This window comes from Diadema setosum, chromosome 1, assembly GCF_964275005.1.
Source record: "Diadema setosum chromosome 1, eeDiaSeto1, whole genome shotgun sequence".
Classification (NCBI taxonomy): Eukaryota; Metazoa; Echinodermata; class Echinoidea; order Diadematoida; family Diadematidae; genus Diadema; species Diadema setosum.
The window spans coordinates 15632278-15657945 of NC_092685.1; the positions used below are offsets into that span (position 1 = coordinate 15632278).

The window sequence follows — 25668 nt, forward strand, 5'->3', positions numbered from 1 at the left end:
AAAAACTAATCAAGTAATTGTCCCATCATACATCATCTTCCAACAAAGTTTGGTGAAATTTGCTCCAAACAGTCTTGAGTTATCGCGTAAACGGATACAATTTCATGATTTGACCTTGACCTTTGACCTTTGACCTTTAGCCGATTTCACCCAAAATCTTATCAAATCGTTGCCCCATCATACTTCATACTTGGACCAAGTTTGGTAAAATTCCAGTAAATATTACTCAAGTTATAGCGTAAACGAAAGCGGACGGACGTACGGACGGACGGACGGACAACCCGAAAACATAATGCCTCCGGCACCACTTCGTGGCGGAGGCATAAAAACATGTACAGTGATAAAGGGATAAGAAACAAGTGCCAACTCCAAACCCCAATTCAATATTAATGCAGCATCATACCCCCACATCTGCAGCTTGACACTTTTGACTTCAGTCATACGAAAGCATCATACTTCATTGACATTTATGATTTTGTGCTTCATAGAAGTATCTATGGCTCCATGTGTCACAGTAAGCAGGATCCACACCTACACCTATCTCTTTATGTTAGACAATGGAGGGCTTTAATGTTGTTGGGCCTTGTAATGGTGCTACCAATCAAAAGGGATACGCATGCTGATCACATTGCACTCGTGGCGCAACACATTTCCAGATGCTGTAAGCACATGTACATAATTACGATGTACGTGAATACACTGTTATGCATCGATCAGCCATTCTCCCCAAGGCTACACTTCACATTAAAATTCAAATTGATTCATGTTGCAAGTATGACAAGCGTGCAAGCTTTTTGGCATCAGTTTCAACTTTTTTCAATGACAGTGTCTACTATGGTTGTTGGTGTCATTTTCCACCTTTCGTCTGCACAATTTCTTTATCGTTCAAACACGGTGAATACATGCTGTAAAACACAGCCATATCAGAGAAAAGTGTCCTTTAGATAAGTGTGTTTTATGGACTACAACAACACAAGACCCCTCCTCATCCATGCTGCAAGATTGCCCTCAGAATGCTGCAAAAAGTAGGCTCATGGATCTAACCTGAATTCACAAACAGAATGTGATACTCTGGATTCTTTTGCATTTTCTTTGGAATAAGAATCTTTTACCATGATTGAGTAGAGGGCGTGATCAGATTCTTTGATTAGTGCAAGATTCCATAATGATGGAGAGTTAGGGAAGGGTTTGGACTTTGATGAAATAACTGCACTCGGGTCATCATTGATATGCCCCAAATATTTTAAGACCAGATTTTAAACACCAAAAATCCATGAAAACACTATGTTTTCATGTCACAAAGAAAACAACCTTTATAAGGCTGTCAGCATCTCTTACATTTAAACAACTTATTATTTCATATCAAGCTTCTCTTGCTTTGATGACTCCCAGTGGAATGTCAAAACAAGTGGGAATACTGCTAACAAAACCATGAATAGACAAACTATCATGGTTTCCTTCCTTGAAGTTAGAGGAAGTACTTTGTATGAGGTAAGAATGATACAGGGAGAGGAGAGTTGGCAGACTGAAAGATCACCATGTCTTTCACCCAACCTGAATTGATTGTCCTTATTTTCTCCTTGAACTGCGCCGCACTCCCACTGCAGGGGATGAGGAGGCTACTTTTGCCCCCCTGCCCCTACCCCTGCCCTTCCCACCCCTTCCAGCAGTCTGAGAAATCTCTGCCTTGCTATCCTCTTTCTCTTCCTCCTCATTTGACACCTCCTCATCCTTGGTTTCAGTTGTCTCCTCTTTAACCTCCTCAACTGCATCAGATTCTTCCTTCGCTTCTTCCGCGGTTTCCATGGCAACATCAGCTTTCTCCTTCTCAGCCGCCCTTGCTTTCTCCTTCTCGGCCGCCCTTGCTTTCTCCTTCTCGGCCGCCCTTGCTTTCTCCTCGGCCGCCCTTGCTTTCTCCTTCTCGGCCGCCCTTGCTTTCTCGGCTTCTTCCAGGGCTAACTTCTCTCGCCCCGCCTTCAATCTCGCCTCCTCCTCTTCCTTCTCCTGCCTGGCCTTGGCCTGCTTCTCCTCCTCAGCTTTGGCCTTGGCTTGAGCCTTGGCTTCTTCCTCTAGTCTTAGCTTCTCCTGCTGCTGTCTCTCCTCTGCCTCCTTCTTCTCCTGAGCCTTCTTCTCCTCTTCTTTCCTCTTCCTCTCCTCCCTCTCTTTCCTCTCCATCTCCTCCTTCTCTTTCACTGGGTCCGTCTCCAGCACCTTCATCACCGATTTGGGTATGTGTGCTTGCTGCAAATATAAATATACCACAGGCAAAGTTGTGTGTCAAAAGAAGAAAACATCTGGAGTAAGGCATGGCTGGCTAATGAAAGTACTCCACTGTAGGGTGTCACTTCCTAAATCAACTTGTTGGCACTTCTGTGTTCATTTTAAATGGATTCACATGAGCTGAGGAAGCATATTTGGAGTAGAGATTCCCAAGTTAAGATAACTCCTCCATTTACTTGGCTCGGAATTGAACATGACTTGATGTATAACCATGCACTCTTAATGTTGTACCCGGTAATATCAATTGATACATACACCTAAGATGGTGCATTGCTTCGCCAAGTGACCCAGATAACCAAACATACAATTTGTTATTGTTTTGCAGTCTTTCATGATCTTAAACAGTATGGAATTAAAAAATACAAACCTACACAGCAATATTCATCATCTCCATTGCCAACATGACATTGTCAGCCTGTGTTTAAATGCCAGCCTACACCAGTTAGATAAAGAAAAGCATATCTACTGATTTCTACTGCATATGTTGCATTAAAGAGATTATCACTGTATACATAGCATAGTGTTATGTCTAAAATATGACAACCTGAATCATGAAAGCTCCATGGTTATGCAATTGTGGTTGCAGCAGGAGTGCTTCTGCTACCACTATGCAATGGGGCCATATCAAGGTTGTCTCGCTGAAGGACACAAATACTGCATCCAGAAAACATACCTGTAGTCAAACTCCCTTCGAGAGATACAACATCAATATGGGAAGACATACCTGATGTGGTGTGAAGGTCTCGACATGAGCGAGGAGCCTGAGGCGCATTCCCTTGCTCTTCTCAAAGACATCAAGGAGCTGGGGTGGAGGCAGCTGGAGCAAGACTTGGAAGGACTGAGGCGTGGTCCGCTGTGGGTCAGGATATATCAGTGATTACATAATCAGTATAGCATAGCTAATTCAAAAAGAAAATGGAAACTTGCCAGGGAAATAACATGGCATTTATTAAGCATTGCTTCATGATAGCAACACAATAATGTGAATTAGCATCTATATAGGACGTTTTAGCCGCGCATTAAAAATGCGTATTGTTGTCTGCGCAATTTTTACCGTTCAATATCAGAGCATATTGAACGAAACGCATAGGCCAACATATTAATTCCTAATAGGCTACCGTTGTTACTGGCCGTTCAAGATCACACCATATTCTCGTCTGTTGCGCGAGCGCTTGGTGAGTGCGCAAACGCTTGCTACTTGTGCGCGTCATTTTATTACAATTCACACGCGTGCAAACATTTTGCACCACGCAGTTTTAGGGGGTTCCCCTTTTCAGCACTGGGATGTGACTGCCTATCCGAGTCACTGAGTAACTTCAAAGACGAGTAGAAGCCCGGTATATTTGTGCAGTTTATGCTTGCTCTACTTGATTGTAGATGATAATAATTATATTGGATGGCATTAATTCATGGAATACCAGGGAATATTGCACTCCTTAGGGCCAATATTGCACTCATCTTCGATTCGTGCAATATTGGCCCTAACTCGTGCAATATTCCCTGGTATCCCATTCATAGCCATCCAATATAATGTAAATATTAGTATCCCACTGAAATAATCCAAGTAAATGATCTCATGGGATTTTATGAAAAAATATAACACTTTCAAAAATTCATACCTGTAACTTTTGTATGTTCTGGTCTAATCTACATGAGCTTTCAATCTCCTCACTGCATAATTCTATTCTTTCTCATTTCATTAAATTGAAACTTACCATAACATTTATCACTTTGAAACTGAAAAAAACGTCCCCCTTTAATTCAAACCCCATCCTGCCTCAGAACCTAACTACCGAGCACTGCTACTACTCCCCGTAATCTCGTCAACCGACCCCCAGGGCCCCAGCTCACCTCGCAGCACTTGACGAAGCCCTCCCACAGCTTAGGCATCTTCCACACCTGCTTGCCGATGAGTCGCAGGAGCAGATTCATGATGAAGCCCTTCAGCTTGGGGTACATGGACAGGGACTGGATGATGGTGCGCAGGAGGAGGGTGGGCAAGGGGGTCTGCTCCATAAGCTGCTGCATCACCACCGCCAGCACCTCCCCTGTGTAGATGGACTTCTCATTGAAGCACAGGCTGGTGGCTGTCAGACAACAACAACAACAACAACAACAACAAAACACAAATGTAGGAGGATGGCAACAAGCTCATTCTCATTCCTTTTTAAAATTTGTTTTCATCAGATGTTTTTGTATTAGTAAAGCATGGACATACCTTTCACATCTTTTTAAAAAAAAATATGAAAAGAAATGAAAATATATAAGCCATGCATCCATAATTTTAGAATGGAAACTGTTCCTTTATTGAATATAAAAATAAAAGATAATGCTGAGAAATTTCATGTACCAGAAAGTTCTCCATTTAGTGAATGGATACTATAGAATGATAAGGATAATGTTGTCAATCTAACTTAATCTGTTTGACACAACTTAAACTTCTATTTAGCCAAATACAAATTTAGCAATATTATCACTGGCTAAAAGCCAGAAGGGCTTTATTGCATTTTTTTTCTTTTTTTTTTTTTTTGGGGGGGGGGGGAGGGAATACTGCATTATTGGTATCATGCTGTAAAGCTCGATCTCCTGTCCATTATGATGTGTCTATTTTAAATTATGTTTATTCAGTAAAGCGTTAAGAATCAAAACCACAAGGGTGCTATTTAACCCTATATTTCGAACAGTGCTTATAAATCTACCAACTTTTCATTAAATAATCTTTTTATTTCATGAAATCCTTGAAGGCGATAGTGCTCTTCTGGTCCTCAGCTGACTTTACGCACATCTCACTAGTTCCCCCCCCCCCCCCCCCCCAAAAAAAAGGGAACATCATCAAAAAAGTAAATACATGCAGCATCTCTGGCCACACCTTTAATGATGGATTTCATGTCACACTTTGAAGGGTCAATGTTGTGTAGGGCAATGAGGAGTTCGGCCGGGGTTAGTGGGCTCTGGCCACCACTGCTGTCTGCCTGGTGGCTCATCAGAAGCCGGTGGAACACCTCCTTGACTACGATAGGGTTCAGCCGGATCAGCTTGGGCAGGGCGGCTATTACATCTTTCTGTTGGTGGAAGCAGGTGAGAAATAAAAGTGGGAATGTCAGATGGGCAAACAGTTCTATGAACTGTGTTGTTCTGGCAAAGGTTAAATGTCAACATGTAGCCCATTTCTCCAAGATTCTGTTTCATCAGACAATGTACTATCATTTTAACATGCAATGAATGCAGTTTCCTTAGTTGCAGTGGGCAACTAGGACTAATGATAAACAGGATTATATTTCAGTTGTTGCAAGGGTAATACAGGCAGTTCTTTAAACTTACAAAACCTACAAACTGATTTGTAAGGACAATCATAAAATGATCCCTACTGGAAAATATGATGTGATATATGATCATCGGTGGAAAATTGCATTCTGAATTATGGAAGGATTGGTCATGTTTTTCTTTAACTAATGTGATCATCTATGAGACTACTAGCATCTAATAGTTAATTTTAACCTTGACTGACACGAACGCATGATCCAATATATACACAAGACTATTAATATACAGCAGATATGTTTTAAAAAAGCTGCTCACAGTGTGCTCACAGCAAGGACAAAGGCCAACAGGCCTCAGAAGATTCTTGGGGGCATCAACATGTCTATGTTCTATCATGTCTCAGTCTGCTAAAGAACCAATGACTACTAAACTGAAAAATTCAAAGGGTGTGTACAGTTCTGGTCGAGGTGAGGATTTAGCTTTTAACATTTTGCGAGATATTCAGAAACCACTCTTTGAGATGTCAAAGAGCATGCAATCCTAAAAGGTATCAAAAAATTTATTTGATGAAAATCGGTTTTGAAATGGCTGAGATATCCAAAAACAAGGTGAAACAAAGAGATCCTAATAAAGTTGTGGCATGTCGCCTTTTATCATTATCACTTTTTTGGATATCTCAGCCATTTCAAAACCAATTTTCATCAAATAAACGTTGAGTTCTTATTAAAATTACATGCTCTTTCATATTTCATAAGAGGTTTCTCACTATCTCACTTAGAAATGTTCAAAACATGAATCCCTTACCTCAACCACTACTGTACAGTCCCTTTAAAGCAGAAAATAAACAAGGGCATTGACTCTGACATAAAACCAATTGCATCCTAAGGGAAGACGTTACCACTACCCTATTCAATTGAATGAATCTTAAACACAAATCAGTGAGTTATGGTAAGACTTGTAAAAACAGTTCTGACCTTTTCCAACCCAGTGAGTACAGGGATGAGGAAGCGCACATCTGACACTCGCTTGTGATAAAGGTCCTTGACCCTTTTCACCAGCTCTACTGACGGTGATGCTGAAAAGATACAAGACCAACCAGATAATTACATTGAACAGCTAAACAAGTCCTGAGGTGACATGAAAGATCATATCATTACAGTCTATACAAATACACTGATGTGATTTATTGGAAGTAAAATGATAAACTGGACTCTACATATGAGGTGATCGAAACATTGCCTATTCAGAATCAAAATTTAAAAAAAAATGAAATAAAAGTGCAAAACCAGACAAATGGGAACAGTTCATTAAAAAAAAAAAAACACCAATGAAAACAGAGCCTCAAAACCTTGCCAGGTATCCTTCATAAGACTATAACCGTAACATGTAAATCATATACTGCACTAACAAGGTACAAACAGTAAATGACAGAGATAATTTAATGAATAATGTAGCAAAATATAATTTGCACATCTCTAATGTTCCAAGACAGCAAGATTGGTTCATCAAAACTTAACTGTTAGCCTGGAAAACCTACTAAGTACTTTGGAAAGAAAATGTTAAATCATGTGTTTTTCATATTTGTTCCAGAAGAAGAAGACAGAAATTTTAATTAGCTTTACATTCATTTGTTATTTGCTTCATATACATTTACAGAGACTCCAACCCTAAGCACCTTCTGATCTGGAGATTCTCCCGCCTGAAACCCCTAGGAAATGGGAGACTCCAGGTTGATGTGCACGAAGTGCACATCATGAGCGCGAAGCGCAAAGTTCCTTGCGGCCGGGATTCTAGATGCTCTCTCATGCTATTTAAGGCTTATTTTTCAACATACAATGGCAATAAATAAGAAATCCTTTCCAACAGGAGACACAGAGCCAGGGCGGGAGAAATTAAATCTCAAGTGGGAGAATGGGAGATTTTACAAAATGGGCTTTTGGGGGGAGATCTCCCGTCGAAAGCGGAAGAGTTGGAGTCTCTGCATTTATGGTACAAGATGGGGTTGAAAGTCATATCAGTATTCTCAACACCTGCTTTCCCTCCCACGACATGAATAAACATTGCTCAAATTGGCAAAAACTTACTCTTGTCAGTGAGGATGTGCATCATCCTTGTGACGAGAGTTTCTGCTCCCTTGGGGCACGTCTCTACCAGGAGCAGCAGCTCTGGTGATGTCATCCCAACTCCCCGCACCTAAAGGCAATCATCAAATTGGCAATGTCAAACATAGTAGGAAGGGGGGGGGGAGTTGAGCTTCTAGATTACAGTTTACAGGGAATAATGTAAACTATTGGTATTTGTGAGCAACCTCACATCAGATAATGATCTTAAAACTTGGCACATGGATTTATGTCATTTGATTTTCAAAAAAACGAGGGCATGTCACAAATACTAAAAGCGTGCGGTGCGATAGCACTTGTACAAAAGCATTTTTTTTTTTTTTTTTTTTCCAAGCTCATTTTCAGATGTCTTACAGGTATTGTCACGGTGCTCCTCATCATTGCACATAAACACTGGCAGAGATATTTCTCAATTACTGCAAAGACCACATTTCTCAAATTCATCACTGTCATGACAGTAAACAGTACCATTAGTTGGTTGGTACAGCACTTTTGTCACCACATGTGGTCCTCAAAGTGCATTTAAATGCATTATTTCAGTATCACATACAATATGTTCCCATGGCCTATTGCATGACATATCTGATAAACGTAACAAACAACTGGAAAATCAACTAATTTGGCATTAGGAACTTACCCTCTCATTGTAAAATTAGATAACTGCAAATGTACGGAGCTACCATCATAGCAACTTCTTTGAAAAATGCAGTGAACTTAAAACTTTTTTTTGGGGGGGGGGGGTCAATCTTTGTAATGAAAACTAAAGGAAAAGATGGACTTGGGAGTGAGTACAAGTTAAAGCAAGTAAAACATCTTTTATTTTCAACATTCATTCTTCCAATGACATTAATACGCAACAATAGACTTATGATTATGTAACAATACAATGTAATTTCCACTACTTAGGGGCAAGATTACAAAGTATTGAAAGAAATTGTGCACTTTCTAAATGTAAATCATGACATTTTTACCGGAGTTTCCAGAACCCTCAGGACTGATCTCTTGACGTCAGCTGTGGCACCAACGTACACATTAGCAAGTCTGATGGAATAGAAGCAAACATACAGCATTGTCATACGTTTTTTAAGAACTTGCTATTTCAGTCCCCAAGCAGGTCACTACAAATAATTTACAAGATCAAATCTTGGAGGGCAAAACATTCTTTTTGTTCTTTTTACAGCATTCAAAAGGAAAGGAACTTTGAACACTCCTTTGGTTTATTCATCACTGTCATATTTACCATTATCATAATCATCATTACCAATGTAATTATTGTTTACTACTTCAAACAGAAGTACATGTGGTAGTAGTAGTAGAGGTAAGAACTGGAGTTCCTTTGTAGTTGTATTTTCTTCATCACCACAACTATCCAAATTTATAAGTACGTGTACTTCATCTTATAAATCATTGCCATTATGATGGCTAAATGTTTCACTGCACTACTCGAAGCTCAGGAAAACAGTGCTCTGTAACAAGTATGCAATTATTGTGGGTAGTTACAGTAATAACTGAATTTCAAAGTTACTTTCACCTCTGTCTTTAATACTGACACTCTCCAAAGTTGTAGTAATCATCGTCATAATTGGTACTATCACAAGAAACATCATCACTAATACTACCAGCTTTATCTTCACCAATCATCATTATTCTCACCATCATCACTCCAATGATCACTGCCTTCATCATTACCCTCATCATGATAATACCTTTGATTGCAGTTGGTATGTTTCCTATCATTTCATTTCAAATCATCCTGTTTGGTTGGATTAGCAGATTTCTATTTTCCATCAGGTTTTCCATACCAGTAGTTTTTTATCAGAGCCAAATATCGTAGTTGCACCCAATCCCATCATCATCATCAATGATCATTATCAATCAGACACACCTTCCCCAACATCATTATCACTATCATCATCATCAACAACATCATCATCACCATCATCATCACCACCATCATCATCATCACTATTGCCATCACCATCATCATCATCACCACCATCATCATCATCACTATTGCCATCACCATCATCATCATCACCACCATCATCACTTTTATCATAATTACCACCTGCATCACCATCACAGCATTCATCATCATTATCATTACAAATATCACTCCTGCCCTTCATGTTTTGTTTTGTTTTGTGGTTTTCCAATCCATCACTCACTCGTGGATGAGTTTGTGGTTGAGAGGGAGCAGAGCCAGGTAGAGGTAGAGACACATCTTGGCCGTCTCTTCCGTCCAGCCCTTGCTGGCAGCCGCCTTCAGCTCGCTGCTGCTCAGCTGCAGCACCACGTTGGCTGGAGGACGGGGGAGCAGCAGCTTGCGAAGGAAGGATGTGGCAAACTCCTGCACGAAAGACATCAGATCAAACAGATCTCACTTTGAGCACTTGGTATCTGCTGTAAATGACTCGTTAAACACTGAGTATGCACCCATCAACAAACTAATCATTGATGTATTGACTTGTGTCTTAAATAAAGATATTGTCTTTTCAATCACTGCAAGATGATCTCCCACACTGACCGCTTCTTTTTTGACGCAGAGGCAGATGCAGGAGGAGACAGAAGGGGAGAAAGACCAAGAGGAGGACAAGGATAGAGGAGCAACAAGGAGAGGAGAGAGGGGAGAAGGAAGGAGGGGGAGATGGAGGATGATGAGGTAGAGGAAGAGGAGACCAGATCAAAGGAGTAGGGAAACCATGACACAGCACAGCTGAAAGAAAAAGCACAAGCAAATATTTGGAAGTCAACAGAGAGATTTGAACAATTCACCCTACCTCAATGATGGGCTTCAGATCTGCCCTTTCATGGAACCTCTTGATGTACTGGGTGGCCTGTGACCTGACCTCGGTCCTCTCATGCTGGGTCAGGTCAAGAAGCTCTTTCACATACTTCTCCAAGTCTGCCGGCTTCTTCAGGATCAGCTCTCGCAGGGAGTGCAAACCAGCATAGAAGTGAGTCTGAGCACACACAAAAACATATCACATACAAGTAAAGTTGATCACTGTTTTCTTGTTTGTTTGGATATCCAGAAAATCATTGAGATATGAAAGTGGACTAGTGCTCAAACCATTTCTCTAAAGGATTAATTGCTAACTGACATCAAAAAGAGTGTGAGGCATAGAGAGATCTTGCAGGTGGGCCGACATGTCTTCCCAAAAGTAAATTAAAAAGATTCGTAGTTGATCTAACTGGCCCTAAAAAAATATGGAAAAAAAATTCTCTAGTCTTAGTGGGCCTCGGGCAGAAAAAAAAAAGGGGGTTGAGAAGTAAAGTTTTAAATAATGTACAAAGTAACAGCAAGGTCCTGTGTTTAGGTGTTTTGAAATGACTGAAGAGTAAAAGACAATATGGGTCAAACCTCCAGCACCAGGACATGAATCCATGCAAACCCTATAACACAATATGTACGTCTGCATCTCTACAAGAAACTGTGAAGCCATAGGTCAGGCTCTCTGAACATTGCTTCATTTGAAAAATCGACCAATCACACACCTCGTCTTCACAGAACTGTCTGATGACCTTCAGAGCATCGTCCGTAATCACGGGGGCCTCCATGACAAGTCTGTTGAACAAGCTGAGTAGATAAAAAGAGGCAAGTGTCAGTATTGCTACTATACTTTCAATTATCCAAATATTGTATCATCCAATCAAAGCGAAAGACACTGAAAGAGTTCATCTTTCCCTTGTCATTTCAGTTGCCAACTTCAAACTCAACTTTTTTTCATTTTGCATTACCACATTTTATGTCAATGTTTAATTTCTATACAGTCATTACATATATTTGTACATGCGCAATTATAAACATAAGGGTTTACCAATAACTTTTTCACATTACTGACCTCCAAAATGATCAAAGCTTTGTAACATTTCATAGGAGTTTTCAAAACCTTAATGCATATCCTCCTCATCATCATCCCATCAGTGTCCCTGATGTCACTCATAGGCCCGAATTCACGAAGGTGGTACAAACGAAACCATGGTTTAAGCCATGGACAAAAACTGTGGAGTGCCAAGTGTCGCACAGAATATTTCGTTACGAAATTGGTCATTTCGTCGACAAAATGACCGTTTCGTTAACGAAACTATCATTTCGTGGACGAAGTGTTCATTTGGTTACCAAACGTTGTCATTTCGTTACAAAATCATCATTTCATTGACGAAATGACTGATTTCGTAACGAAATATTCCATGCGACACTTGGCGCTCCATAGATTTTGTCCATGGTTTAAACCATGGTTTCATTTGTACCACCTTCGTGAATTCGGGCCAAAAAGTCACAAACAAATCATCACTATAACTACACCATTACAATAATCATTGCAATGTTAGATATCCTCATCACTGTCATGATGCACCCCATGGCAAAATTACTAATTGATCTATCATTGTCACATTTACAACCATCATCGCTACAGACACCATTTTCACCATCATCACTCCCATCTATATTACTGATAATAATCATCACCATCACTGCTACTGTTATAATCAAGACCATGCCATTATCATCATCATTATGTCATTAATTGTTGTGATACCATCAAGATCAAAATCACCACTGGAGTTATCATCGTATCTGTCACTTCCATCATCACCCCAATTAGCACCACTACCGTAAGTCACCAAAACCGTCATTACCCACATCTCAATCATCACTACATCATCATCCTCATCATCACCCATCATGACACCCTCGAGAGCAGTCGTACCCATCTCGTTGGTCTGTCCTGTTGAGGAGACTCTTGAGTAGGTTGCAGAGCAGGCTGTCGTAGCGCTGGGTGGTCACATCTTGGCCTTGGGTGTGTGGCATGTATCCCTGGATGTTGGCGTACTCCTGGTAGAGCCAGGCCAGGGCAAGGTCACATCGGCTACGAAGGTCCTCCAGAATGTGCCTCTCCAATACTGCAAAAGCATCAATCATCATCATCATCATGGAGAAGTAGAGTGAAAAGTAAAAAATGAAAATAAGTTTGAGAGAAGGGCCACTGTTAATTCAAACAAGAGAGCTGGGGGTCTCGCGCTCACGAGATCCTAATCCCCAAAGCATTCTACCTCCCAAGTTTTGTGAAAATTCATCAAGGGATTTTCAAGAAGAATATGAACATGTACAATCTAAGTCCCCATTCGGACCCATCTCACCCATCAAAAATCCTTTAAATGTCAATACAAATTCCCAGATCATTCCAAAATTTAATCATATATTCCTTGTGTCATTATCAACTTTTCCTGCAAGTTTCATTCAAATCCATTCACGACTTTTTGAGTTATTTTGCAGACAGACAAACAAACAAACAATCCAATGCCAATGAAAACATAACCTCCTTTCTTGGCGGAGGAAATGAAAGGTTTATTTCCTTTGAGCCAGAAACATGTACTTACAGTATGACAGCTTTCCACCAAACTGTGTAACTACCGCGGACAGGATCTTGGTTCTTGCCTTAACTGCACTCCCATGTTGGGCAGATTCTAATAGAAGAGATGTATGCATGAATGAATGAATAGAGGGAGTAACTGGCACATGAATATGTATTTATACATAAATGTTTACACATAGTGCATATTTCTCCCCTAGCAGATGTAGCCATCAATTCGTCGCCGGTCACACGAACCGACGAATCACTCGATTTTGGGTCAAATTTTCGATTTTGAGATTTTCAATCATTTCGATAGTAGACATTCCATACTACATATTCTGAAATTCTCAGTGTGTAATTTGGTGTAATTTTTACGTAGTTATCACTTTTGTAGAAGTATGTAATTCCATTTGTGAAAATTATTTGTTTTCCCCATAGACGCGTGTGTTAAACAATCAGGTGATTCAACGCTTCGGTGACCGCGCGTACTAGTACGCGCGGTCACCGAACCGATGAATCAGTGCGCATTGACTTGCGTGTAGTTTCTTGCCTTAACTGCACTCCCATGTTGGGCAGATTCTAATAGAAGAGATGTATGCATGGATGAATGAATAGAGGGAGTAACTGGCACATGAATATGTATTTATACATAAATGTTTACACATAGTGCATATTTCTCCCCTAGCAGATGTAGCCATCAATTCGTCGCTGGTCACACGAACCGACGAATCACTCGATTTTGGGTCAAATTTTCGATTTTGAGATTTTCAATCATTTCGATAGTAGACATTCCATACTACATATTCTGAAATTGTCAGTGTGTAATTCGGTGTAATTTTTACGTAGTTATCACTTTTGTAGAAGTATGTAATTCCATTTGTGAAAATTATTTGTTTTCCCCATAGATGCGTGTGTTAAACAATCAGGTGATGCGACGCTTCGGTGACTGCGCGTACTAGTACGCGCGGTCACCGAAGCGTCGAATCAGTGCGCATTGATTTGCGTGTAGTTTTTGAGATTCAACAGTTCATTGACCGCGCGCACAGTGCGCGTACTATGTAATACATGCATTGACAATGACAACGCTCAATGTACATGTACATATGGACACACATGGAAAATGACAACGTTCTTTGCAGACCGAAAATACATGCATGCAGCTCTTTGACGATTTCCCGCTTATTTGTTAACAATACAATTCGATAAAAACTTCACAAGTTAGAGCAAGAATTGAAGTCTGATGTACTACGAAAATAATCGGAAATTATAGACATGAAAGTGTAGCAACCATAAGTCAAAAATGGGTTAACTTCAAACGTGATTTTCTCGAATTGTCATTCTTACGCAAACCTGAGGGATTCGTCGGTTCGTGTGACCGGCGACGAATAAGTTGCAGGGTATTTGTCACGTATACTCTTTTGGTAAACTCAATGTGGTGAATCTTGAAAGCTACATCAGAAAATATGTGGACTTGTGTAACATTCATGAACAAATACAAAGACTTGACTTCAAGCTCAGCCCACAACATCTTGATTTCACGAATATACGGAGTAAAAGAAGTCTGTCTGAGATCTGACAGCAAAAGTGAGTGACTGGCAGCGAATAACATTTCTAGGTTCAATTCTGTAGATTAAAGGTCCTATTTACTTTTGGGAGCAGTGATTTAAAAAGAGAAAAAAAATGTTCGAGATATCACTTTTGATGCATATGTGTAGGTCAGTTGTATCACAAAACATCCTACCATGTAAAATTTTTGCAATAAAGCCTAAAATATGAGGAGATATCACTTTTTTTCTCATTAACCCTAAAAGGGCCGGGGGGCAGAATCCACCCCTTCGACGTTTCGCGCTATAATTCTGTAACGCCAGAAGGCCTCGTCACTAGGCTTCTTGACTTTCTTTGTTGAAGTCTCACGCAACTTTTGAGACCAAATTTGCAACGTCCGCACATACTTTTTTGAAGCCACACCCATTTTTGTAACAGCATGTCACCCAAAAACGGGCACAACTTTGTGAATTTGTGTACATTTCCTATGGAAAATGATGCTCTGTCACGAAAGTCATAAAAATCTGATTATTCTTGCAATTAATCACTTTCATTGATTAATTTTAGGCTAATTATGGTAGAAAAGTAGTCAGTAACAATTTCCAATAAAAAACAAAGAAAGAAACAAAAGTCGAAAAACATACAAATACATAAGAAATTCCGAAAACAATAAAATACATAAGAAATTAAATGACTTTTGGAAGTTTTTGTAATGTACGTCTGTTGAATATGTTAAAACAGATACACATACCTAGAAGTAGACTCTCAATGCTTTTAATCAGGCTAGAATGTGATCTTGGGCTTAATTTGAATAAATAATTAATTAAAATTGCCAGATTTTGTTGTGATCGCACCACTGATGGCCGGGTGGGGGGAATCCGCCCCCCTTACCATCAATTATACTGGTTCAAATTTTTGCATTGGTTGATTCTATCCCTAACTATTTTTAAGCACTAATGCTGGGTTTTTGTTTCCTCTGCAAATGGTAAATTATGCCTTTAAAGGATGGTAACTCATTATACAAACTAAATCATTGGATAATTAACCAAACCACTGTGACTAAGAGAGAGTAGAGAGATAGAAATTAAAAGAGGAAGAGACAGAGAAGGGGTGGGGATAGGGAGAAAAGGAGTATTGTGCTTACTCTCTGAAGCCATGATTCTCTTGATGGCACCGACAGCCAGCTTGTCGGCTTCCTCTGTCCCCAGCAGCTTGGTGACCTCCCGCAGCCGAAACTGTTTGGGGCGTTTGACGCCCTTGGAGGTGGGAGGTTCGATGACCAAGGGGGGCTTCTTCTTGGGTTCCTCCTTGGGCGGGGCTTGCTCTGGGGAGGGAGGAAGGAAGGGACCCATTGCTCAAAATAGTTAACGTGTCCCTAAAAAATAGGCCACTAATTGATGTCTCCACTAGCTGGACCACTGCCATGGCAAAACCATCACAAATGTCAACAATGTAAGATCTGGGCCCTGTTTTATCAAAAGATATAATCAATTTTAAATTTCCTTAATACACATGCTGCCATAGACTTATGACAGAACTCAACCTTAAAATCAATTTTAACTCTTCATAAGACAGGGCCAAGAGGTACTTCATGACAATTCTGTAGTTACAATAAGTGCAGATTACAACAGTAGCCATGGCAACAGCAAAGCAACAAGCGCTTGGATAAGCTTTGAGTGCTGCTACAGAAGCTGCAATAGTTTAACTTGAAGAAATCCAAGTCTTTTAGCAAATTGGGACTAGGAAGTACGTATAGTACTCTCTTGGTATTTTCAAACTTATACAGAAATATTAGCAGAGTATTTGGGAGTATACATCCGCTTTTCGCGGTGCGTTGGATGGGTTCTGATGGCACGTGGCCAGTGGTCCTCACCCTGGTGACGCTGATCTGCCTGGACGTTGCATAATTAAGCTATTTTATAGTCATTATTGCTATTCACCTCGTCACCGTGTAAGCCTATTTGATCATTTCTAATTTAGTGATTACTTTTATTATAAAATTACTCAATTGATATTTTAGTTTGAATAATTCGATTCAATTTACATATGACATGCATGAAATCCACTGCATTAGAAACTGCATATGAGACTGTTTTTATATGTATTTTAATACAGGACATTGTTGTAAAACAGCTTTTGCTGAACTTTTTATCCTGAATAAATATATTTTAACAACAACAACAACATCAGGTCCACAACCGGATGTGAACTACATCTCTGAACTACTGAAATGATTTGGAAAAAGTTTTCATACCACAGCAGCAATTTTGTCACATAACCATATCCCTCAGCTGAAAATGTTTTCTCAGATGTATTTCACTTTCTTGAAGCTTGATATATACATATGCATAAGTTTGACAATGCTGTTTGATCATACTTCATTGTACTGCACATTTTACACCTCCATATTCAAGATTTGAATGCATTGTTTCCAGAAAATTCTTCTGAATCTAAATATCTAATTATATTGCAACTGATTAACAAATTGCCCTACATCAATGTAAAAGAAACATCGCGACGGAAGAATTTCACGAACTGAATCTAATGATATTGTATGCAAGGCCCACAATACACTAGGAATCTCACCTTTTCTATTCCTTGGTTTTAACATTCTTCTATCTCGTCTTCTCTCTCTTCCATCTAAACCTGTTTCTATCCATTTTCTACACTCTGTCCCTCAGACAGGACATACTATAAAATGGAAGTCCCGTGTGTGTGAGAGTCACAACTCATGCATGTAAAAGATCCCACTTCACATTCAACTAGACCCCATGGCAGACCAGCTTATTGTAGCTGAATATGGGCTATACAGCCATCTTCTCAGATGGAAATAAACAAACAAACCACAAAAGGAAAGAGACAGAAAACTGATGTGTTTTATTTGGGGGGGGGGGGGTAGGAGCTGCCTCACTCTCCTCACTGCATCCTTTTGGATGTTCCTCTTACCTTGGACACTGGTTCCAAGGACAGGGATGCCTTTGGTGGTGAATTCCTCCTCCATCTTCTCCTCTTTCTGCTCCTCTTCCTCCACTTCCACATCCTGCAAAATTCATGGGGAGAATATCTTATGTTCAAGAATATATGAAGGGATCAACCCAGAGCTTTTTAAACAAGAACAAAGGTTTAGACATGAGACTGGAACTCTAAATCTGTATAATCAAGTCACAGATATTTCTCTTACTAAAACAAAAAATCTTGCAATTCGATCAAAACAGGTTGTACCTCTGTGCAGCTCTATGTTTTAATATCATTTTATAACCCTAGCTATCTATACAGGGATCTCTAAATTTAACGGTCTTTTCATTTACATCTCTACATAGTAATCTATGTTTTTTATTTATTCACTTGTAAATCTCACTATAAATTCATCTTTTTATCCTTCACATTTGTTTTATCTCTACCTGATAGTTGCTGGGCTTCATGCCAGCTGCAGCCAGCTGGTTACTAATCATCCTCGCCAAGTGAGAGATTTGCGTGTCTGTGCCGGCTGCAGCAATGGGTGTGTAGGTGGCCTGAAACGTTGCGGGCATGTTGTCAGGGAGTGACACCTGTTGGCATGGGGGAGGGAGGAAGGGGGAGGAGTTTGATTAGAAAGCAATAATATGACGTAACATATACTGTATAAGCTGTTATTTTCGCGAAGAGATATTTTTGTGAATGAGGAGGTCTCGGACATTTTCGCGAGATGCTGTTTACGCGAATGGAAACCTTGGCTATCGTAAGTGACCTACTGTAAAAGTGGATATTTTGGCGCAACTAATTTTTCGCGCTTAGCCGAGTAAGAAGAGTTGCACATGTTTTTAGTTCCGCGGAATTCAGATATCAACTACTGGAACCTAAGGCAAGCAAACATATTCGCGTGCTTTTACTTTCGTGCTAGTTTCAGATTGCGCGAAATGCGCGAAAATTTCAGCACCGCGAAAATTTCCACTTTTACAGTATTACCCTAGCGCATAGCGACATTTTTGCATGTTGTTAAATTTGCGGTCCAAGAGTGATTTGCAAAATTCCTGAAAATTAAACCCTCACTGAAATAACAGCTTATACAGTAAATAAACACATAGGATGAGGAGGCAAGCAAAAACTCTTGTGTTGGGGAAAATCTACCAGGTATGTCCATCTTACAAACACTGTGGTCAATACTGAACTAGCCTAATACTGCATGTGACAGGTCTGTGTCTTCCGTGACACTGCATCCCGCAGGTATTATCATTCTCTACATCAATTCATCATGGATTATTATATACGATATGTAAAACAAAAGATCCTTTTGATGGTAACTGACTGCATTTTTTTTTTTTTTACAATTTTCCACACATAGCTAGGTACAATGAATACTTCATGATTAAATTCCTTGAACAGTCAAGACAAATTCAATGTTTAAATCAAGCAAGTAAGCCCAAATCTGGACAAGAAAATCAGATTCCAAGTTGCACCCTTGAATAAACCAGATGTTGTAAATGTGTGATTATCTATGGTACTGGTATGGCATACTGCAAACTCAAATGCACATTCAACACATATCTCGCCAATGCAAATATTCTGTTTCATGAAAAAAACGAAGCAAAATGTTCACATTATATCCACTTTGCATTAGTCCCATACCACATTATATAAATACACATGCAAAAACAAACAAAATAACCATAAAAATTGTTCCACATCTACAGCAGATACCGTTATGCACCACACAAGGGGGCGAGAGAGGATTCAACAATTGAGCGACCCACCATGCTCAATAGCACTAGATTGGCAACGTTTTCATGGTTCCTCAGGAGTGGCTCTATCTCTGCCGCCAGGAGGTCAATCACTGTCGCCTTGGTAACCCTCTTGCTTGGTCCTGGCTCAGCACTCTTCTTTTCTGCATTTTCATCATCTTCATCATCATCAAGAATCTGCCAATTTAAAAAAAAGGGAAAAATATTATCTTTAAGACCATTTTTTTTTTAACTCATTGAAGACTACTCCCATGCATACTCCCACACAGGTGTCTATGGAAAATGTGTATTATAGCAAAGTCAGCTTGTCCTTAATAGGTTAAGTATTTCAAGTCACACAGAGCATCATATCACTGCTAATGAGAAGTAAATTTGTCACGTAATTGGATACATGAAATATGTAGAATCCTAGAAGTGAAAGGTTTAAACTACATTTTCTTGTGGCTGGTTGAATAGAAAAAAAAAAATGAAATTTAAGATATCAGGTTATGATCACTTGTCACCTATATGCTTGTATAAAAATTTACCTGCAAGCAATCCAACATTAACAGGTTCGCAAAAAAACACTCATAATCGAAGTAGTTCTCATGTTCCCTAGAGAAGCAGGGTCACCATCATTCACACATCAAATTCATGAAGGTTCCAGAGAGCAATCAAGGAGATCCTTCTGTATTATACATGTATGTTCTTCACTGGATATAACGGCAAATCAGATTTAAGATTACCTACAGTCATTCATGCTACGTTTCACAAACCATTCATACTTCTATGTTCTTCTGAGAGAACAAGTGGGAAGAAGAGTAACACTGCCTCAAGTGAACAAAAACTCAGATTGAAAATATAGGTGTAGCAATTCAAGAATATGATTCAATGAGCTACGATTCTTTCTGGCACTCTTGAAACTATCTACTCTCTCATTACCAATTACTATTGTCTTTACCTCACATAACTGACAATGGAAATTTTTTTGAGAAAAGTTCATATTCTTACCTTGGCCTTCTTGCGTTTACTCTGCTCACTACCAGCATCAGAGCGAGGTCGTTTAGGTCTTTCCACAACTCTGGGAGTATTTCTTGCAATCTAGAAGAACATGGATTTGCAGACGGTGTATGACATTTGAAAGGCCCTTTAACCCTAGCTTACCTGGGCTATTTAGCAAGCTTGAATTCCTGGGGGGGGGGCCATTATGGCCCCCCCTTCAGATCTCGGCCGTTGATCGCGCGATCGCCGCAAAATTTTGCATGAACATAAAGCCGGATGTAATCTACAAGACTGTTAAGTTCAATTTTCAAAAAATTTGCAGTTTTTATTTTAAATTAATTAATTATGCAAATATATGCAAAAAAACTCATTTTCGTCTATAATTGGCTTATAAAAGCTTATGGAATGCTGATTTTTGTTTTAAATTTTCCTAGTGACATTCCGAACATTTGTACGTAAAAAGAAAATCAGTATCAAAATTAATTTCCTATGTTTTCTATTGTTTTATCATTTTTTAATGTATTTCTTTGTTTTTTCGAACTTTTGTTTTTGTTGTTTTTTTCAGCAGAATTTGTCATACACATCTTTAGAAGCATAGCTATACTAAAATACATTTATTTCAGCCATTAAAATTAAAAATATGAATCTTTATATGAATTAATTGAAAAAACACAATTTGTATTGACTTTATACACAAAATCACGTTTTTGAGCAATTTTGGGGTGGACGAACATTTTTTGAAGGGGCGTGGCTTCGGAACGGTATGCCCGGTCGCGACAAATTTGGTCTCAAAAGTTGCGCGAGACTTGAAAGTAAAAAGTCAGTGAGCGGCGCGGTCAAAAAATTTTGCGCGGCGGAATGGTCGCGGAATTTGTCGAGGGGGGGGCCATTATGGCCCCCCCCCAGGTAAGTTAGGGTTAAAATGATATAATTTTTGTATTATAGAATACATGGTCTATAAAATCATACGCTTTAGTTAAGTCAATAAAAAAAGTCAGCACATATTATCAAATCCTCCCTTATTTTTGTTTATTTCATTACTTGGATCTTGCAGTTTCAGACAAATATTGACAATAATATCTTTAAATAAATTTGCAATACCTTGACTGTTGGTTAATTTTCTATACTTGAGGTCAAAAAATTCAATTACTATGCATTCTTGCTTTTATTTAAAAGATTTTTTCCCCCACGATGCAGCCATTACGGCAATCACTCCTCTGATGACCAAGCTGATTTGATGGCCTCTGCACTGCCAGTCATTGAGAAAAGTTCTTGATTTTTCAGGGACATGATCAGATGCATACAGAATGAACCAATGTGCTACATCTGTCATCTCTTTCCATGTATGCAGAATCTTTTTTTTTTTTTTACCAGCTAATCATCTTTTTCAAAAAAAAGAAAAAAAAAGAGGAAAATACTAGTGCAACACTTGATCAGATTCCAAGGGTCCTTTTACAGATGTTATCTTGATTGGAAGCAGAGGCATCAAACAGCAATATCCTATGTGTCATGATAAAAACAAAAGTACATGTAAAGAGTTTTTCATTACCTCCGCATCTGAAGCACCCAGGTCAGTTAAAAGAGTCCCTATATTGCGACGGAACTCGTAAGAGGACTGGTGCCGCAGGAGACCAAACAGCTGCATCTATAAAATCAAGATGGATTACAAGGGAGCAAAAATAGCTTGAGCAGCTCTATCAGCACCTTTAATCTTTCCTCTTCCTCTTTTTGTCAGGGTGAATCTGACACAGGGTTGCAGCATGTTCAGGTCCGCTTTGATAAACAGAGTGAACTTGGACAAACAGTATGGTTAAAATTTCCTCAAACTTGTACCTAATAAGATAGTTATGTAATGTCGTCTCACGTTTTCACAAAACATTGACAGTTTCGGTCACATTTATGCAAATGTTGGGAGTGATGATGTCATCACCTCAAAATTCTGCCACTGACAGGCAAATAAGTTTTTACTAAATTAACTCTCTTTTTTTACTTGAAATCTATAATGATATGCTGTGCTCTCTTTATCTAACTACTTCAGTACCCTAGTGGCACTTTAAAGGGGAAAAGGGTTGACATTCACATTTCAGCCACAAACACAATTTTGATATTTATTGTAAACAAACCACTTTGCTTTGTATATGCATGCAAAGGGTCAAGACTAGTGTCACTATTCAGCGAAAAATGAAACTCTAACATTACAATACGGTATCTATCTTCTCATCCCCATTCTCGAAGGAACTTCCATCATTCTTAGCAGGTGATGATACGCAATTTACTCCTGTTACCTTGAACATGGTGTGGCATTACAATATACTTGCAACTGAAATGAAAATTCATCCATCAAACCTTTATTTCGCCTTGGAATTGAAAACAGGACTTTCTTGTGTCAATGATGTTGATGTATATCACAATCATCATATGATAAACATCCACAAACACACACACACACACACAAATGATACTTCAATTCGAGACAAGAGGAGTAAATTAATTGAATATTGTAATTGATACATCAGCAGTCTTTTTGTCTAAACAGTCTTCAGCACCATGTCTAACAACAATCAAAAAAATCATTCACTGTATATGGATCACTGGGAAACTTGTGCACAAAGGTTGTGCCTATTACAGACACTTCATAGCCTTACCTTTAATGTTTTCCTGACACTGCTGACTTGAGATTTGGACAACGTGGGTGGGAGATTCACTGTACATGAGAGAAAATGCAGGAATACAGCCTTTGTGTAAATGAAGAATGGGGTATGCAGCTGCATGTTCAGAGGTGCACATATTCCTGACTACACACATTCACTGAAACTACCACAAATATTTGCACTGTGTGTCAATGAATGTCATACAAAAAAAAAAAACAACAACAAATGCAAGTTGCATAATCATTTATGCTTTTTGTTGTCTATACTGCTACCATTCAAGTTTCACTGTTAGTGTTTATAACACTAATAGGGATAATAAAAACAAATATCCATGTTTTTGGAGAATGCTTCAACAAGAGCATCAACTACAAAGTATCCATCAAAGCAATTCAAATAGAAGCTGTATACTTCATTTATGTTTTTATTCTGATATTGTTTCACAAAATCCATACAGGATTGGTGCTCAAGCCTATTTACAAAAAGATAGAAGAAAAAAGAGTGAAAAATGGGAGGAACTTACCATGCAGATTTTCAAATGCCTGGATCACCTTGCCCATGAACTCTGGCCGCTGCTTGGCAATGGATTTCAGGGAGCCCATACACACCATCAAGTTGATGCTGACATGAAATTAGAAACATTTTATAAAGAAAAGATCTTCAGACTTTACTGAATTTAAAAGTCCATCTCATCTATGCACTGTATGTAGGACTTAATTTGATAGTAATTACAGACTACAATATGCCACCATCTCTTAAATCCTGAAAGCTAAACTGCTGTTGCTGTGATAGTGACAATTGTACTAAGTTATGATCGCATCAAGTCATTGTTACTGCCGAGCCTGTTCAACAACAGGAAAATTCCAAGTAAGGTATTAAAGACAGTTTTAAACTGAAAACAAAAATACGGAGCATAAAACTGGATGAACATATTTATGATGGTAAAGGTGATGATAGAGATGACGATGGCAAAGATAGTGGGGAGGTGATGATGATGATGATGATGATGATGATGATGATGATGATGATGATGATGATGATGATGATGATGACAGAAGCGGACAAAGAGGAGTGATAATGATGAAAATGATGATGATGATGATGATGATGATGATGATGATAATGACAACGATAATGATAATGATGATTATCATGATGATGATGATGGAAATGCTGACGCTAAAGACAATGGTCACCATGACGACTGGAGGGTGGTGATGGTGGCGTCAAAAAAACACAAAGCACAAAACAAGCTCACCTTGATATACTGGCAGTCACCAGCATGTGAAGAAGGGCATCCAGAGCCTGGCAGCCTTCATGTAGGAGTTTCTTCTTCACCAGCAAGGAATGGTCATCTGGGATCTAAAGCAGAAGCAAAGTGTGATGGACAGTGATTATCCTTTGCTTGGTCACGACAATGAAGTTCTTCTGAATAAATTATTCTTCACGCATGTTTCTTCGGAAAGCACCATACCTACACCAGGGCTCAACATAAGTGGTGGCCTGGTGGCTTGAAGCTACTAAAATATAGCGGTCAGGCCAGCAAATTCCCCCCTTAAACTAAAAAAAAAAAAAAAAATCTTTTGGTAGCGTCGTTGGGCTTGTAAAATTCAAAATGAATTGTTATGTTTCCTTATACTTCGGGACAATACATTTCTTTTTCAGGCCACTCAAATTTGAAATTTCAAGATTCCAGAGAAGACACGAGAGAAAAAAAGTTAGTGTCAAGCCCTGTCTATATCATATAACAGGTATGAAGAGTGCCTTGTAAATATTTCAACAACATTTATACTGAACAACAACAACTAAAACAAAAAGAGAACATGACTGGTACTGGAAATAGTTGTTTGTTTGTTTGTTTTTTTAATCGATTGAAACAATGCTTTACATGTTAATGGAAGGCTGAACTTATATTAATACAGCAAAAACTTTTAATCATTTTCTTAAGTACACACCTTATCAAGGGATATCTCGTGCTCCGCTCGCTTAGGTACCTCTGAATCTGAGGTCCGCTCCGTCAGGCTGACAATTACAGACTCTGCACACTTGATTGCATGTGTGCGCACACTGCAAAGGGAAAGAAGAGGAATGTTCAATTCATAAAGGTCAGGTCTGCCACATCACATTCTTACCACAAGGAAATACTGTCCACCAAGCACATATCCACCTTGTATCGAATACTGCACAAACTGTAAGCAATGCTTGTCTAAAGCATTCCCAACCAATGCAAACCAACTTGTAGAGAAGTCTAATATCCTCTAACTTGCCCTGTCTTTGCTTTTAGTTATTTGCTTTGGTCCAGTACCACTACAAATTGAGAATAGGACCGTATCAGGGCAATTACTCTCTGACTAAATACTGGTTGGTGATAAGGTTAGAGTAAAGATTAGGGTTAGGGTTAGGTTTAGGGTTAGAGTTTGGGTTAGGATTAGGGTTAGGTATAGGGTCAGGGGAAGGGTCTGGGGGTAATTCTCGGTGTCGCCAATGCGCATCTGCGCACACTGAACCCTGTCACAGATGCACTGTGGGATTCCTCGGTGCCATTGTCGCTTCCGGATGTCTCGCGTGCGTCACAGTTCCCATACGATTCAATGGAGTTATTTGTCTGCTTTTACATTGTTATTCCTTTTTTCTTGGCTATAATTCAGCTTTAAAAGACTTGAAAAATTCTATATTCTACTGATTTGTGGTCACTTATAGAGTCATGGTTCACTACTGTTAGGCTTCAATGTGCTGGTCACATGATGGAGAGCGA

At 39.2% G+C, this 25668-nt stretch overlaps 1 protein-coding gene across 1 annotated transcript in view; it reads right to left on the bottom strand.

The window, feature by feature from the left end:
• Positions 1-328: 328 nt before the first annotated feature.
• Positions 329-25668, bottom strand: part of LOC140227429 (symplekin-like) — a 31930-nt gene continuing 6590 nt past the window's right edge. Inside the window, exons 6-27 of the mRNA XM_072307838.1 lie at positions 24869-24980; positions 24172-24275; positions 23437-23534; positions 22911-22969; positions 21815-21910; positions 20275-20364; positions 19297-19461; positions 17968-18114; positions 17522-17606; positions 15711-15890; positions 13047-13133; positions 12377-12569; positions 11160-11241; positions 10442-10624; positions 9830-10011; positions 8633-8702; positions 7626-7734; positions 6516-6616; positions 5150-5342; positions 4132-4367; positions 3005-3133; positions 329-2241 (exon numbers count right to left, since the gene is read on the bottom strand). Coding sequence (XP_072163939.1) covers positions 1570-2241; positions 3005-3133; positions 4132-4367; positions 5150-5342; positions 6516-6616; positions 7626-7734; positions 8633-8702; positions 9830-10011; positions 10442-10624; positions 11160-11241; positions 12377-12569; positions 13047-13133; positions 15711-15890; positions 17522-17606; positions 17968-18114; positions 19297-19461; positions 20275-20364; positions 21815-21910; positions 22911-22969; positions 23437-23534; positions 24172-24275; positions 24869-24980 — 3373 coding nt within the window. The 3' untranslated portion in view covers positions 329-1569. The remainder of the gene's footprint in view (positions 2242-3004; positions 3134-4131; positions 4368-5149; positions 5343-6515; positions 6617-7625; positions 7735-8632; positions 8703-9829; positions 10012-10441; positions 10625-11159; positions 11242-12376; positions 12570-13046; positions 13134-15710; positions 15891-17521; positions 17607-17967; positions 18115-19296; positions 19462-20274; positions 20365-21814; positions 21911-22910; positions 22970-23436; positions 23535-24171; positions 24276-24868; positions 24981-25668) is intronic.